The following is a 17,525-nucleotide window of genomic DNA, read 5'->3' on the forward strand; positions in this document are numbered from 1 at the left end:
GACCAAAACTCAAGTGTCCTGGAGGAATAGGTAGCTAGATTTTCCTCCACTTCCCTCACCCTCTTTCCTAAATTGTAACAGACATATGCAACTCCAAATCATAAACATGCTCCTTTGGGAGATTGGGAGGCTCCTTTGGCTTCTATGAACTCTGAATTGGTGTTAATAGCTTGGGCACCTGCTGAGATCGGTCAAACAAACAGATCCAAAAGCAATATCATGTTTCTGTTAATCAGTAAATATGACCATTGGACTTAAGTATAGAACTGATGGTATTAAAACTTTGTATGGGTGAATCTTACAAATATACTGTATACAAGACATTCTTTTAAGAAATTGATGCTACTGTTCATTAATTAGTAATGTTGAAAATTGTTATCACTGTTTGAAATAGCTTTTATATATTAAATTTATTGCAAAGCCCAATTTTCAGCAGTCATTACCAAGAAAATACTGTGTCACTTAAGAACCTTAAGAAAACATTCTAATGTGCTAAATTAGTACTCAAGGATCTGTTAACTAGAACGTTTAACTAGAACGGTTGAAAACGGGTGTCTTTTGTCAGTTGTTGAAATATTAATACATTTGCAATTCTGGCAAGTAACTTTATACATCCAAGATACATTTTGTACAAAAATTTACAAAAAGAGTTTATTGTTCATTTAAGAGCTGAAGGCATTTCCATGCATTGCGTCTACACGGCCTTCTCTATACTGGTTAGATCCAGATGCACAACAAGAAGAAGACATGTACATCAGAGTCTCAAGTTTGGGAAACACACCCCTAGTATCCTAAAATTGCAGCTTCATTAAACAGTACATGCCAAACACCATCTGCAACAGTGATAAGAAGACTCTGGGTTGCTTGCAGACTTAAAGAAAAAGCCACAAATGACACTGGCAAATACGAATACATGGGTACAACACACACACACACACACACACACACACACACACACACAGAGAGAGAGAGAGAGAGAGAGAGAGAGAGAGATTAACTCTGTTGTCTCTATGGTAATGACAGTTCCTAAACTGTCATTACCATAATGTAAAACACATAAATAAATTCATAAAAAAAAAATTAAAAAAAGAATAGATCAACCAAACATGAACATTTTCTCATCATTTACCCCTCATGCCATCTCAGATGTGATTGACTTTCTTTCTTCTGCTGTACACAAATTAAGATTTTTAGAAGAATATTTCAGCTCTGTAGGTCCATACCATGCAAATAAATGGGTACCAAAAATGTAAAGCTAAACAAAAATCACACAAAGGCAGCATAAAATTAATCCATATGACTCCAGTGGTTAAATCTTTATCTTGAAGGGTGTGGGTGAGAAACGATATTTAAGCCCTTTTATTACTATAAATTCTCCTCCCTGCTCAGTAAGTGGCGATATGCACTAAGACTGTGAATCACCAAAAACAAAAGAAGAATGTGAAAATGAAAGTAAAAGTGGAGATTTATAGTAAAAATGACTAAAATATTGATCTGTTTCTCACCCACACCTATCATATCACTTCTGAAGATTTAACCACAGGAGTTGTGTGGATAACGTTTATGCTGACATTATGTGCTTTTTGGAGATTCAAAGTTCTGATCACCATTCACTTGCATTGTATGGACCTACAGAGCTGAAATAGTCTTCTAAAAATCTTTGTGTTCAGCAGAAGAAACAGCAGTCATGAGGGTGAGTAAATGATGAGAGAATTTTAATTTTTGGGTGAACTATCCCTTTAATTATAGATTTTCCTAAAACATATCTTTTATTTTTGCAAGATCAAATACAGAGCAATGAGAATTAAAAAACCAACACAGTTGTACAAAAACAAAACTGGTTCTTTGTCAAACAACAAGATTATGTTAATTCAGTATAATATAATAATGACACAATTGCCTAATTCAGTAATAAACTATTATGAAATTAAATGGGCAACCAGCAGCTTAACAGCACATCTTTGTTTAAGTGCATTTATCATACTGCTTACAAAATTGCGTAATGTTTGGGTGAGAATGCAAACCATTAAAAACATTGCTAATATTGCCTGTGGGGGGTGTAGATGAGGTAAACCACAGAGACACAACTCTAGTGTCCACACAATCAATAGTGATCCAAAAAGCAAGACTGTACATTCATGTTGGCTTGAACCAGGATGTGCCTCTTGGGGACACTGTTTATAGAGAAAAGGTGGCCTCAGGTTTGTTGGTTTTCCAGTGTTGGTTTTAACCAGTTCCTCTTCATGAGTTGACATTTAGCTACAGCTGACTACACTTTAAAAAAAAACCTTCCTGTTGACTAAATATGATGAGTCATGAAAAACATGCATTCTCAAAATGAAGCTAAGCTTGCTTCTCTGGTATATAAGCAAGGATGGGGTTAAACTGCAAGAGTTACATTAATCTGAATCAGTGTTGGGTAAGATATTTTGCAATTGTGGCTTGTCAAGCTATTTAAGTATGTTCTTGAATATTACCTTAGTTTGCTTAGCTGTACACCTGAATTTAAAAATAGCAACATAAGTTTGGTCCCGCTATACTGCTACTCTTTGGAAAAAGTAGCTTTAGCAACTGTCATGCTAGTAAACATTTTTGTTGTCACTACTTTGAAAATGTTACTCTCCAACACTGATCTAGTTTGTGCTGTTTTTCAGTTCCTCATTCTGAAAACACATCTATTTAAAATGTAAGTTAAAAGAAGACTCAAAAAGAGAACATAGTTCTTAAAACAGTCATCTGACTGTCCTGGACATGACTAATTGGATTATGTTGTTGTTAGAGGACTCATTGTCCTCCATCAAACATCATTTCTCCCACATTTAGAGGACTTTATTATTTTAAACCAATCTGACTGGCATCTTCTGTAATAATGGCTTATGTACAGCTGTTTGCTGAAGAACAAATGAAGGCTTAAAAGCTTTTCTTTGGTACCAGGATAACTAATCAAGATCATGCTGGGTCCTAAGTAACCAAACAGGCCACAAATTAAATTCCGGACGTTTTTCTTCATGTGGGTGGAAATTGATTTCATGTTGATACTAAGTAATCAACCCCTTTGTCACTAATGAATTCAACAAGACACACAGGTTTTTTGTTAGGTAAATGACAAATTAAGATACCTGAGATCATGAAAAGGAGATTTTTATTATTAAAACATATGTGAAAAGTTCTTAGAAATAACATTTTTGGTGTTGGTTTACATGTGTGAAGAACGTTTATAATTTTTTTTTTAAATGTTCAACCATTTTCAAGTTTGAATGTTCAGACTATAAATTTCAATCCTTTTTGACATTAGAAATCTGCACTAACCTTGACATGTCATAAAACAAAGTCAAAATATCTGATATTTCTGAAGAAACTTACTGATATACAGAGCCTTCAGATGTCCTCCCTACCATATCATTTCATGTTTTATAGTTTGTAGTCTCCTGTTTTATATTCTTGTCTCATCACAATGGCTTCCTGTTTACCCTTTAAGCTTGGATTGGCACTCCGAGAAAAAACATTTTTTGTCAAAATATTAATAACTACAGGTATCGTTTGAAAGCTTAGCAGCTGTTCTTTACAATACATGTATGCATTTTGACCAAAACTGAACAAGAGCTTTGAAACTGCAGACAAGTCAGAATTCTGTTTTGATAATTTCTTAATAATTTTGCACTGTACCTTGTTTTACTCACAGACAAAAATGCAGCTAGTAATAGCTAAATATATGTCAATGACATACTTGTTACATGTAAACATGTGTTGATTATAGGCCACGTTTTCTGCTTATAACTTCACGAAAAATAAACAGAAAATATATAACCATTACTCAGAGGTGGGTATTCCTGTTAAAATGAGCCAATACAATTTCAAAATCAGAAGCATAGATCATTAGATAATCCACACGAAGCACAATGTGCACACAGCACATAATATGCTATCTGGCTAAAAACACATTACCTTTCCTGGATCAGATGACTTCATCGTAAATTATGTAATACATTGTTGTGCATCATGGAACACTATCGTATTAGGATCAGATCGTTGCAATCAGATGTGGAAGTCATCCAAATATGGGCAGAGAGGATCGTTCACTAATTCATATGGCAGCCAGGAGATGGTGCCAATTACATGACACAGACTCAATTATGGCTCTAATGACACAGAATGGAACTGAATGAGATCTCGTTACTCATGCCTGAATGCTTTAGAGAGAGAGCATACCTTTAGTCATTGCTGTATTTGCATGTGTAATTTGTTCTTATGTACAATTATTATGTTTTTTTTTGTTTGGAGAGACTTCTGGACACTTGGAGACATTTTTGAACACTAGGATAAATCATTTTTGTAATGCCACAACTTTTGATTGTTAAGTCATATCAACACAACATTTTACTCAGTTACCTTATTTACATCCTGAGATATATAACATAAAAAATCAGAAAAAATGTAAATTTTTGGCTCAAAAATAGTGTCATCATTTATAACAATATTTATTATAAAACATTTTAACTAAATTATTCTTTAAAATGATACCAAACAATTGATCCTCTGTTTTTTTAAATAAATTATTGATAAAATAAATAAATTAATAATAAACAAAAATTTACAATATAATATAATATAATATAATATAATATAATATAATATAATATAATATAATATAATTAGAAATAATACATTATTATGCAAAACTTAAAAAAAAAAAAATTCAAGAGTTTCAGACTCTTAATGAGACTTTGTTTTTATTATAATTATAATTAACAATAATTATTATTATTATCCTTTTTCTTCCCTCAAATAATAATAATTAAAAAATTATATTACATTCAGAAATTGAAAACATGTCCATAATAGAAGGATTATACTCAAGACATTCTCTGTATGAATTGTATTTTTTGTTTTTGTTTTAAATAATGAAATAGTTCTGCATGGACAAAAAAAAAAAAGAAGAATAAAAAAGAAAAAAAGAAACATTTAGTGTTGTCATTCATTGAGGTAACTGTAAATTTAATGTCCTTTAAAAATAATATGTGCACCATACATTACATAAACATTATTCTTGTCAAAAGAGGGTTTGCTTTATGCTCACACTGACCTAATGAGGGTCAACCCATTGGCCAAATATTAGTCTGAAGAGTCAGTCAAACCCTGCCTTATTTCCTTCAGTCAGGGGGATTTGTTTGGGATATACAGTACATACCTATAAGTTGCTCATAGGATACATCATATATACACTTCTGTAACCTCTCCTCTGTATCAGGCTGTGTCTGCTCATTACAAAGGGCGAGCTTGCAGACGGGTGAGGTGTAGGAAGCTGATTAAAGAAAATGCTAATCAGAGTTTCCTGAAACGAGATTCTGATATCTAGAGAACAGAGGAAGCTGGTAAACTGTCAGTGTCTTCAGAAATGGTTCAGATAACATTTTTGTGTTCCTTTTTGTATCAAAACAGGGCAGGACACAAGTGAACTAAACACTTAATGGCCTCTCATACTCTAACCCTTTGAACTTTTCATTTTTTATGTGACCTCTTGCCATCTGAAAATGTCATTATGTTAGGAAGAATTCTCCAGAACCCCAAGGTCCCGGTTTTGACTTTGATGAAGCGCAGTTTATGTATAGGACACTCTGACCACACTAGTGTCAAAATGACTAATGACTATTGAGATTCACTTTGATATGCCATGTAGCACTCGACAGCAGTGTCCTAACAATGTAAAAACAAAATTTCATGATACAGAGGTAACTAAACAATAGTTAGAAGATGTGATTCTTTTGTGTCACATCTCAGAGGAACTTCAGATCAACAGAAACAACAACAACAACAACAACAACAACAACAACAACAACAACAACAACGTCAGAATTCACATAAATTCTGCACAGATTTGCAGTACATTAGCCAATTAACTAACCATTAAATGTAGGATTGTAAAACACCATGGTTTGAAATTACTTCCAGGCACAAGTTTGTGGGTGTTAAAACCAATAATACTTGGCCACAATGTCCAATATATTATTTTAAAATCAAGAGTCAGTAAGAAGCCAACCCAGTAAAATCCTCCCTCACCCCTACTGCTCTGAAATGGGCTTTGTAAAATCAATCAAGGTGTAAGTTCATGCAAGGTGTGTGAGATCCTAAAATCAACGCAGGCTTTGCACTGGCTTATGGCACATTGACTTTGCAGAGGCAATGCCCTCTAGCAAACTCTCTGAGTAATTGAATCAAGTATTTTCCTCCAGAGACTCGAAGTGCTGCTCAGTTGAGCCTCTGCGCTTCCAAGGAAGCATCGTCGTATCCAGGCTCTTACAGGGAACGGAGAAGATGCTTTCTGGAGTCCGTCATTTCAGACTATCAGCAATTCTAGGTACGTTTTTTGTTTTATTATGTCTTATTCTGACATATTCTCGAATACATTTGTGTTACATATAATGTCAAAAACCTGAGTGCAAAACTGTGCGCATCTCTGTATATTCGTTGGCATTAGCTGAGGCAGAGCACGCATTATAATATATTATTCATGATCTGCTGTAATATCCACTTTGACATAATGCTCCACGGTCAATAAACAATAAACATTATGTTTATGCGGCGTATAACGGGTTTCCGAAACTACGATTTGGGATTTACGCACAACATAGCCTTTGTACACTATCTGTCGCTTTTTGTGTATATGTATTTTAGCCTAATCTTAAAACGTAATTGTACAACTTTTAAGAAGTTATTAGAGACGAATATACTTGTAGTGTTGTAAAGCGATGGTTGCCATGACATTAGGTGTAAATGCTGATATTGCTGTTCCGCATTATAATAACAATACTTTGATGTTCTGAATTTGATTCATGCGTAAATTCAAAAATAATTCAATTCAATATTTATGACTGTTTTCCACCAAAGTGCATATGGCAAACTTTAAACACTTTATGTTTACTTTTAATGCACGTTATTAAGAAGCGGAAATTGACTGACGTAGAGCTCTGTTTATGAGTAGTCCGAAAAGCAATCGATGTTGGGCTCACTACACCAAATGAAGAGAGCTCAGATGTCTCCTTGGGTTCAGATTCTTAGGAATGCATGTGATGCATGCTCGTGATCCGCGTTAAGGAACAGAGTTGAGGATGCAGCTCATTAGAGGTTCACTTGGACTCATATTAGGTACAAAGCAGGGGCGTGTCCAATATTTTTTGCCAGGGGTGGCAAAGGCGTGGGGGGGGAGGGAGGGGAGGTGCTGTCCTCCCAGACATGGGCAGAATGTTGTTATGGACCATGCATGACATGGATGGTTAAGCTGTTGCACACTGTCTCCAGGACGCGAGCGGGGTCCGAGTTGGGGTGGCAAAGCTCACCCCGTGGCACCCTTCTGGCCCACGCCCCTGTTGCAAAGCACATCACACCATTGCTCCAGTCCTGCACTGAGCTCAAGTCCAGAGCCAGCCCACTTAGTGTTTATTATCATCACAATATACCAACCAGTGCATATACCTTCTTTTTTCTTTTAGTTGCAATGGGGACCCATTATTGTTTCCAACAAATGCCGTTGTTCACAAAATTACAGTAGCAGTACACCGATAAAAGTTTAAACATGCAGTTTTACCCAATATAGCCCTTCAAATTACAGTGTACCATGATACAATTATGGTAAAAGATGGTAATATTATTCTACTTTGATATAGACCAAGGTACTGTATGACATTTAAAGGTGCACTCAGTAATGTTTTCCTAATTATAAACATTTTACTCCAAAAGAAATGAACACAAATTTACCATTAAATGTATAAAATAATAACCACTGACATGAGATGAAAACACCAGTCATATCAGTAACCTTATAAAAACTCTTTTTATTCTACATGGAAAGGGTCCCCTCATGGGAGCTGCCATGTTAGAATCACATGAAGAGCCGAAAACCACTCGCTTAATCTCAGTAACCACCATGTTATTGGACAATTTCACACATGGATTAAATTCATCATGGCTTACTGTGAATAGTGAATTTCTATACCCGCATAGAGAACTGAAGACTATTGCGTTTGAATAATGCTGTATCTACACTGTTATGTGTCAGTGTTAGTCCAACACATCATATTTAAAAAAGTACTGATTGCATCTTTAAGCAATATCACATAAGCAAGAGTGCTGTTGTTTCATATATATCATGCTTATTGTATTTCATTCGTAAAGGAATACGTAATTTGTCTACATCCCGCAAGACTACAAGGAAAGCACTACGACTCTAAATATGACAAAGAATAACTTTAATAATAATAAGTATATCATATTATTAAACCAAGGCTATAAATGGTGAAATTTCCTGTAGTTCGTTTAAAAGCTAACTGGTTAACCTATTAGCTTAGCATACGCTAGCTTATTAGCTTGCTAGCTACACAGTAGTTTAGCTTCTTCTCCTCCTTCTCTTCATTGCTTTTCTCTTCTCTGTTGCCACATAGCACTATGATGGTATAATTGTTTTAACTAGAACTTTTAAGATGTGGTATATAATTTTTAATATTTGTGGTTAGGGTTAGGTATAGGGAAATGGTTAAGGTGCAGGGTAGATGCAGGACTCTGAATAAACACAGCTAACTTTGTGTATGAATGTGGCATCCAACTCTTGCGAGGCCTCAGCATTTCGCTGGTTATTTGAAAGGGTCATTAATGGTAGTGGGTGGCGCTTGCAGTAGGTGTAACTTCTAGTCTTGTAGGACACAAACAGACCAAAATGAACAATGAATTAAACTCCTAGCCACTATTTGGCAAGCCATGAACATGGATAAGTGGATTAATACAAATAGTGGAGCGTCCCTGTGCTGTTGGGTTATATATCAGCACTCTTGGGATGCAGCATGTCCAATCAGATTAGAGGACCAGCACAAACTGTTCTATAATCATATTCATGGTCCATGGTATTTTTGTGGTATTTCAAAGTATAATATGGTACTCTTCATGCCATGGGAAATGTCCAGAAAGCCATTGTATTACTATGGTACAATGTCTAAAAAAACATGGTATCACCATGGCACTTTTGTTTCAGTGCAGGTAATTTCCTTTACTTGCTTTTGGGTCCTCCTAGTTATTAGCACACACACCTTTGTGGATACCACAGAGAAAACGTCTCGGTTACCTGCGTAACCTTGGTTCTCTCTAGATGAGGGAAGGAGTATTGCGTAAGCTAGCTTACGCTACGGGAAAGATTCATCTTTTCTGAGATATTGAAGCCAAAAAATTATCCTTAATTTTGTATCATTTTTCAACGCAGTGCAGCAACTGCAGACCTTGAGCGGGCTAGCTAGCGAGCTCATTGGTTGCTCTGCGGGAACTGCTGCAGCCTATAGACGAACTTGCGTGAACTCGCGCCCAATGAGAGGCGCCCGCACGCTCACTGTCCCAAAGCCCGCCAGAATGGGCGTGGCTAGGGTGCATATAAGCGCAGTTCGTAGGCTGGAACCCTGGTTTTCATGGAATGAAGCGAAAATGCGCTAGGTGAGCGAAGCACGGCCAGCTACGCAATACTCGTTCCCTCATCTAGAGAGAACCGAGGTTACGTAGGTAACCGAGACGTTCTCTTACGAGAGGTTCTCTCGTGATGCGTAAGCTAGCTTACGCTCACGGGAACCCATTGCCAGCGCCGTGCGCTCAAGCATCCACTGCATGAGCCCCAGGGGGTGGGGGACCGGGGAGCCCTTGTGAGTGGGGAAATAATATTTGGCCGGCAAGAGTGTGGGTCAGTGTGTGTGTGATACATAAGCACTTAGTGGGAAGGGACAAACAGAGCGGCGGTGCCGGTCTGTGTGGAATGTGTCCCATTAGTGCAGCTCACCAGGGGAGCTGTAGCGTATTAAACCGCTAATAGTTTTGCCTGCAGAGCGGGCACTTCCAGATTGTAAAATCTGACAAAGGTGGAGGGGGAAGCCCAGCCCGCTGCCACACATATGTCCTGAATGGAAATCCCACTGGACCATGCCCACGAGGAGGCCATGCCTCTGGTGGAGTGAGCCCTAATGCCTAACGGGCATGGCAGGTCTTTCGACGCGTATGCGGCAGCAATAGCATCCACTATCCATCTAGACAGTGTCTGTTTTGAGGTGGTGAGACCCTTGGTGCGCCCTCGAGCGAAGCGAAAAGCTGCTCAGCTGGCGTCTGAAAGAGGCGAGCGCGCAGTATACAATCTCAGTGCTCTGACTGGGCAAAGGAGATTTGTGTCGCGTTCAGCTATCGGATGCTGGCAGAGCCGATAGGGAAATAATCTGTGCTCTGAAAGGAGTACCGATCACCTTGGGGACATAGCCGTGTCTAGGCTTTAAAATGACCTTGGAGTCACTTGGTCCAAACTCCATACACGCAGCTGACAGACAGCGTGAAGGTCTCCCACACGTTTAACTGATGACATGGCAGTCAGAAAACGGTTTTGAGTGAAAGGTATTTCAAATCCGCGGATTCAAGCGGTTCGAAAGGGGGCTTTCATAGCTCGAGAACTACAGAAAGATCCCAGATAGGAACCGATGGGGGCGCGGGGGTTTATCCTTCTAGCTCCCTGAGGAAGCGGATGACCAGCTTGTTTTTCCCGTGACTGGCCGTGCAGGGGTTCGGCGACGCCGCAGCGGCCGCCACGCATACACTTTGAGCGTGGATGGGGATCTGCCCTTATCCAACAGCTCTTGTAAAAACACGAGCAGTGACAACACCCCACATGTCCGTGGGTCCAGGTCTCTGTCGGTGCACCATTTTGAAAACACCGACCATTTGGACGCATAGAGTCTTCTTGTGGAAGGGGCTCTAGCGTGTATGATAGTGTTCATTACTCCTTCTGGCAAAGCGACGGGTAGTCGTTGATCACCACGCGTGCAGCCCAGCGCTCTGGGTGGGGATGCCAGATCGTGCCGCGAGCTTGAGAGAGGAGATCTGCTCTCACTGGGATGGGCCACGGGGCTGTCAGTGACAGCTGCGTAAGCTCCAGGAACCATGTCTGATTCTCCCAGCGGGGCTATGAGGAGCACCGAGTGGCCGTTTCCCTGATCGTCTGCATTACCTGTGGCAATAGCGAGGCGGGAGGGAAGGCATAAAGCGGGCGGTTGGGCCAGTCCTGGGCCAGCGTGTCCTCGCTTCGAGAAAAATACTGGGCAGTGAGAGTTCTCTTCTGGCCGAAGAGGTCTATCTCTGCTCTGCCGAATATTTGCCATAATTTCTGGACTGTTTGAGCGTGCAGGGACCATTCCCTGGGGAACATTGTCTCTGGACAGTCTGTCTGGGTCGTCGTTCAGGTGGCCTGGCACGTCGCGTCGCCCTCAGCGAGCACAGGTGGCCCTGGGACCAACTTAGTATGTGTTTTGTCAGATGGAAGAGGTTCCTGGATCTGACACCGCCCTGACAGTTTAGATAGGATACCACAGATCTGTTGTCCGAACGGACCAGGACGTGGTGACCCTGAATGACCGGGAGGAAGCGCACGAGCGCGTACTCGACCGCTATCATTTCCAGACAATTATGTGAAGGAGCTTTTCCTGAACTGACCATAGGCCTAAAACCGGCGAGCCCTCGCAGACCGCGCCCCAACCCGTGTTGGACGCGTCTGTCGAGATACAGCTCCCATCGTCACTCCCCGCTGATACCATTCGGCCACCGTCCAAGGCTGCAGAGCTGATATACAGGTCTGAGTCACTCTGATCGGCTGGCGGCCTGTGGCCCACGCCCGGCGAGACGCTGGTGTTTAGCCAATGCTGAAGCGAGCGATGCACAGTAAACCCAGCTGAAGTACTGCTGTGGCTGAGGCCATGTAACCTAACACTCTCTGAAATTTTTTCAGAGGCGTGAGGCTGTTCATCTGAAAAGACGCGCGCCGTGTAGATAAGCGAGCCGTCATTGCCACAGAGTCTAGTTCTATTCCAAGGAAGGAAATTGCCTGACTGGGCTGTAGTGAGCTCTTGGTCCAATTGACTGCAAGACCCAGACTGTTCAGATGACTGAGGAGAACTGTCCTGTGAGACAGAAGCTCCGTATGTGACTGTGCCAAAATCAGCCAATCGTCCAAATAGTTCAGAATTCGCAAGCCCTGACTCCGCAGGGGTGCGAGCGCCGCATCCATGCACTTCGTGAAAGTAAGCGGGGTGCTAAGGACAGGCCGAACGGCTAAGGACAGCTAAGGACAGCCGCGCCCTGAAGCGGGGAGGGCGGCGATCGAACTGTAGCAAATAGCCCTGTTTTATTGTGCTTAACACCCATTTGCATATCCCTGGGATAGCTTCCCACGCTTTGAAGCGTAACGCTAGAGGGTGAATGGCCGAGTCGCCCTGATTGCCGTACACAGCGGGCTGAACAGAATGTGTGAGCGCGCTTATTGTGCTTATGCATGACTGCTCGCAGACAGCAGGGACATGCTGTTCCGTGAGTGACTTCCCGATTGAGATGAATGGGGAAACAGTCACATCTGTTAAGTGATGCTTGCGAGCATAGTCACGAGCACGGGACTTACACATAGAGAGGTGTTTGCTGGCCGTGTGACAGAGCGGGCAGAGAGGGACAGCGCCACGGGCTCGTGGGCGTTTATTGACTCTAACACTCGAGCGGGCTGTGCCCGCTTTATGTGAGTGTGCTCTGATAGGAACACGGAAGTGTAATGCTTGTGTGTAGGGGTGAACCCTGGATTGTGGGCACATTTTCTACACATAAGACATGTTTGCTCTCTGATAGGGACACGGAAGTGTAATGCTTGTGTGTAGGGGTGAACACTGGATTGTGGGCACATTTTCTACACATAAGACATGTTTGCTCTTTACAAGATCTTTTTGTGTCGCCGTGAAAGCGGCGTTTGAGTGCAGGCAAGCGGGTAGTAACACCGGCTTGTTGGCTGCTGAATTCACCACTGTAGTAGCCTGAGAGAAGGGGACTGACAGGGGCGAAGCTTTGACGGTGGTCCGCCGCGGCGGGACTGAGCCGTCGTTTTTTCAACAAAGCTAGGAGGACTTTGGTTGTTCAGGTTTCAGCGCAATCTTAGGCCGAGGCCCGCGGGGGGGCGGTGGTCTGCGGCGGCTGTCTGAGCGCGATCTGGGGCGGCCGCCCTGTCGACGCTGGGAAGTCTGGCTTTGTTGAGCTGGGCGCTGTGAAGATGCTCGTGCAGGAGGCTGGTTACGTGGGCGGCCTGCAGAGGAGCTAGCGCGCGAGGCAGGAAGAGATTCATGGCTTGGGTGGCTTTCTGGACTTCCAGAACGGTCAACAATGCCACTTACCGCGGAACCGAAGAGACCGGACGGAGAGAGCGGCGTTGAGGAACGTGGAGCGCTCAGCTTCTCCCATGTCGGCTAGCATTAGCCACAGGTGTCTCTCGGTTACAGTCAGCGAGGCCATGCACTTCCCTAGGGCTTGAACTGCAGCTTTGGTGGCTGAAGGGCGAGGTCCGTCACGCTCCTTAGATCTGTAACAGCCTCTGGGTGCCTGCCTTTCTCATCCCATTCCTGAAGAAGGTCCGCTTGGAGGATCTGCAAGGCGGCCATGGAATGCAGAGCAGATGCGGCTTGGCGGCGGCGGAATAGGCGCGCCAACACAGGCGGAAGTAGTTCTGCAGGCCTTAGGCGGAGCACTGGCTTAGACCGCCATCTCGCGGAGGGCGGGCAAAGGTGTGCTGCTACCGAATCCTCGACCGGGGATGGAAGAGTAGCCCTTCTCGGTGGCGCCGTCCACTGAAGCGAGAGAGGTGGAGACGTGGGATCGAATCCTGGCCGAGAGAGCGCGTTCCACGATTTAGAGAGCTCGGCGTGGAGTTCCGGCAGGAAGGGGCGGCCGGACGCGAGCCACGCGGTGATGGCTTTGAAGAAAGCAGCCGTCGAGTCTGTTGGGAGCCTGCTCAGGGGCGGTGACCACTCGAGCCCGAGGCGGTCGGCGGCCTCTGTGAGGAGGCGTATCAGTTCCGCTCGACTCGGCGCGGGTCCTGCTGGATTCCTGGGCCGATGAGGAGGCTTGTGACCACTCCTCGCTGTCGAAGCCATGATGGAACAGCAGCCCTTGTCCTCCGCCTCGCTCTCGAGGTGGCAGCAGCGCTGCCGCTCGGCGGCAACTCGCGTGTCCCGGGGCGGGGAGGGTGAACGCGATGCTCGAGGGAGAGGCTCCGGTGAGACAGTCGCTTCTAAACCCGGTTCCGGCAGCCTTTGGGAGCGGCGCTTCTTCTGGCGTGGCGAAACAGAAGGTGGCGCAGCGGCTTCTGTCCTGAGCGCTTCGAGTCGAGCCCGCAGGGTCGACATCGGAAGCTCCTCGCAGAGGTCGCATCCGCTGTCAGCGGCGCGAGCTCTGCATGCCCCAGTCCCAGGCAGAGAGCGCAGATGATGTGGCGGTCTCCGGCGCTGAGAGGGGTGCGGCATGAACCGCAGGTGCGAGGCATCTTTAAAAAGACGCTCGTGCTCTTTTGTGAAGTTCACTGAGGAACTAGTTTGCTTTAAAAAGGATACGTCGCCGGATGGTGTAGCTCGCAGGATGGCTGAAGGTGGCGGCGGCCGGCTTCTTCGAGCGCTGTCCAAGCTTGCTTGACGCCCCTTGAACGGCGACGCGGCTTCTTGCAGTTTCAGAGATGTGAAGAGCTTCGCTGAAGAGATGAAAATCAGGGTTCCAGCCTACGAACTGCGCTTATATGCACCCTAGCCACGGCCATTCTGGCGGGCTTTGGGACAGTGAGTGCGCGGGCACCTCTCATTGGGCGCGAGTTCACGCAAGTTCGTCTATAGGCTGCAGCAGTTGCTGCTTACAGAGCAACCAATGAGCTCGCTAGCTAGCCCGCTCAAGGTCTGCAGTTGCTGCACTGCGTTGACAAATGATACAAAATTAAGGATAATTTTTTGGCTTCAATATCTCAGAAAAGATGAATCTTTCCCGTAGCGTAAGATAGCTTACGCAGTACGAGAGAACCTCTCGTAAGAGAACCCACGTTTGGTTATGAGAACGTCTCTCCTCCTTTGACCCAAAGACCCCAGATGTGATCACTGTAGTGGTGGCATTTAAGCTGTGTGAATTCCTAATGGAGATGAGCATGCAGGTGTTTTTGGTTTGAGATCCTTTAGAGAGTGCATCTGGATTCAATCTGCATGTGTGGGACAAGCGGACTTCATACAGATGCATGGAACCCCACACAAATACTTGTTCACATATATACACATCCAGTCTATGGGCCGTGTAACATGGGATTAAAAGATGTGCTGTACATGTTGATTATTTGGTAATTTACCTAGAAAGATGTTTTGCTGGCTCTCTTGGGATGTGGCGATTGTTATAAATGCTCAATCAATGGATAGGTGGATTTATGATTAGAATGAGACACTTACCATGCTGTTTTCTTAGATAAGTAGGTAAAACTAGATAAACTTTTGGTCTTTATTATGGCATTTACAAATGCCTCAAATCTCCCAGAAGACTTCTGTCTTCTTCCATTCTTGGAGTCAAGCCAGATAGCTTTTCGTTGCTGATCACAAACCAAAGTGTGGTGAAAACTACCAAATGAAACTGTACTTCAGTGTAAACATACACACCTACACAGATTCATGTGTGTGCAATTAATGGTCTTTTTTCAATGCTTGGGATTTTCTTGCTTGGATAAACTCTGTCCACAGTGCACTCGGTTTTAATTAGAATGCATTCATTCTGTGTGTGCTGTATGTACAAAACTCCTGCACTGTCTCAAATAAATAATCAGTGTTAGTTAGTAACAGATTACATGTAATCCAGATTATGTAATCAGATAAAAAATAAGTAATTGTAATTAGATTAGTTATCCACCCAACACTGAAAATTATTATTTAATTGAACGCATAAATGGCAGAATGTTTGGATGCCATCTGTCTTTTTGAATTTATGGCATCTTCATAACAGACTCATTAAATTGGTTTCAATCACTTTATTAATTGATTTGTCTTGTAGCCTGTGCATCTAATATGGCTGACTGTGGATTCAATGAAACCCTTTGCAGATAATTTAATAATGTGCATCAAAAATAGAGTCATCAGGGATAAATGCTTCAAATGTAGTCTTAGGGGCTGAAGTTAATCGTCTGCCACTCCCATCTCACTGGCATGAAGATTTTCGCAGTTATAAATCTAGAGCACTTACTGGCAAATGCTTCAAATCTCCCTGAAGACCTTGCTCTGAACTGTCTTCTTCCATACTTGGAAACTTAAAAAAGGCATTCCATTACAGGCAGACAGGCCCCAGTCCTCTCAAAGGAAACACACTGACTCATAATTATGGTAGAAGATTGTTGTAGACATGGCATTTACACAGTTACGTGCACTTTGAGAAAAAATTTCCAGACTGGGCAAATTAGTGTGGGTTGATGGTACCCAATGGAAAGTTCAAGAGCACATGCATGGATGTTGTATTTTGGTTTCGCTATATGAAACACATAATTGAAATTTATTTTAACCGAATAATGCCAGTTCAGGAGACTCTGTGCTGTCAGTAAGTGGTTAAACTTTACAACATAGCGCCGACCACAGCGGAGGTGGTCTTTGATGGTCTTTGGTGTGATGCTGCACACCCAGCCCCTAATCAGGCTAATCAAGCCCTGGATAGGGATAAAGTCCACCGGAGATGGCAGTTCCAGAGAGAGAGAGTTACGGGCAGCTGCCTGACGTGTTTGTGTTTGTCTTTTTGTTTAATTTACTATTAAACTATTATTTATAGTGTTAATCCGGTTCTCCCCTCGTCCTTTCCCTTTTATCTTGTTACACTGGTGCTGCATCCCGGGAAGGAGGAGGGTTGCGCTGTAGTAGAGTCCTCACCACTACCATCCACCCCAATGGAGCAGATGTGGCCATACGCCGAGGTATGGAGGAGCCCGGCCGCCTGAGAGCGTAGGAATGGCCACCGACCACGAGGGGAGGAGGGGCTCCTAATCAACCACCTGGAGCAGGAGAACCTTTGCCAGGGGCGGAGGAGACCCCTTCCATCCACCAAAATGCAGCTGGGCTTTCGTCTGGCAGGGGGCGGAGGACAACCTCCGAGAGGCGCTGCTGTCATCCACTAGATGGAGATGACCTGCTGGCAGGCGGAGCCGGAAAGGCCTCTTCTTTGCCTCTATTTACCAAGACTAGGGGTGTTAAAGAGACATGTGTGATATTTCATGACACATATTTCAAACATTTAGAGCTTTATTAATCCCCATGGATCAATTCAGTCAGACTGTCATGGTGCTTCACATATACAGACAACACTGAATACACATACATACAAATACTGAAAATACATAAAATATATAAAGAAGAAAGAATTTCAGTGATACCTGACACTTTCAGTACCTTAAATGTAATAACATTCATATATGTTTTCAAGTGTGACTTGAAAACTGGAGCCATTAGATTAGGTTTGAAGAGGGTAATGGAAAATCATTTACTCTTCTGAAAACTGGCATAGAATGTGGCAGTGCAGTTTAAAAGAATTGCTAATATGATCATAATAAGCATTTACTTGTTTGGTCAGCCTCCGACTAAAACAGGCCAATGATTCAACAAGCTATGAAAACATCTTGGTTACTGCTGTAACCTCCGTTCCCTGATGGAGGGAACGAG

The 17,525-nt window shown here is 43.1% G+C and overlaps 1 protein-coding gene across 2 annotated transcripts in view; it reads left to right on the forward strand.

Annotated features, from left to right (window-relative positions):
• Nucleotides 1-6,199: 6,199 nt before the first annotated feature.
• Nucleotides 6,200-17,525, forward strand: part of LOC127636662 (integrin alpha-1-like) — a 72,016-nt gene continuing 60,690 nt past the window's right edge. For both annotated transcript variants that reach the window (XR_007969628.1, XM_052117321.1), the window contains exon 1: nt 6,200-6,355. Coding sequence is in view for 1 of the 2 variants with exons in the window: in XM_052117321.1 (XP_051973281.1) it covers nt 6,313-6,355 (43 nt within the window). In the remaining variant the exon portion in view is untranslated. The remainder of the gene's footprint in view (nt 6,356-17,525) is intronic.

Source organism: Xyrauchen texanus, chromosome 44, assembly GCF_025860055.1.
Source record: "Xyrauchen texanus isolate HMW12.3.18 chromosome 44, RBS_HiC_50CHRs, whole genome shotgun sequence".
Taxonomy (NCBI): Eukaryota; Metazoa; Chordata; class Actinopteri; order Cypriniformes; family Catostomidae; genus Xyrauchen; species Xyrauchen texanus.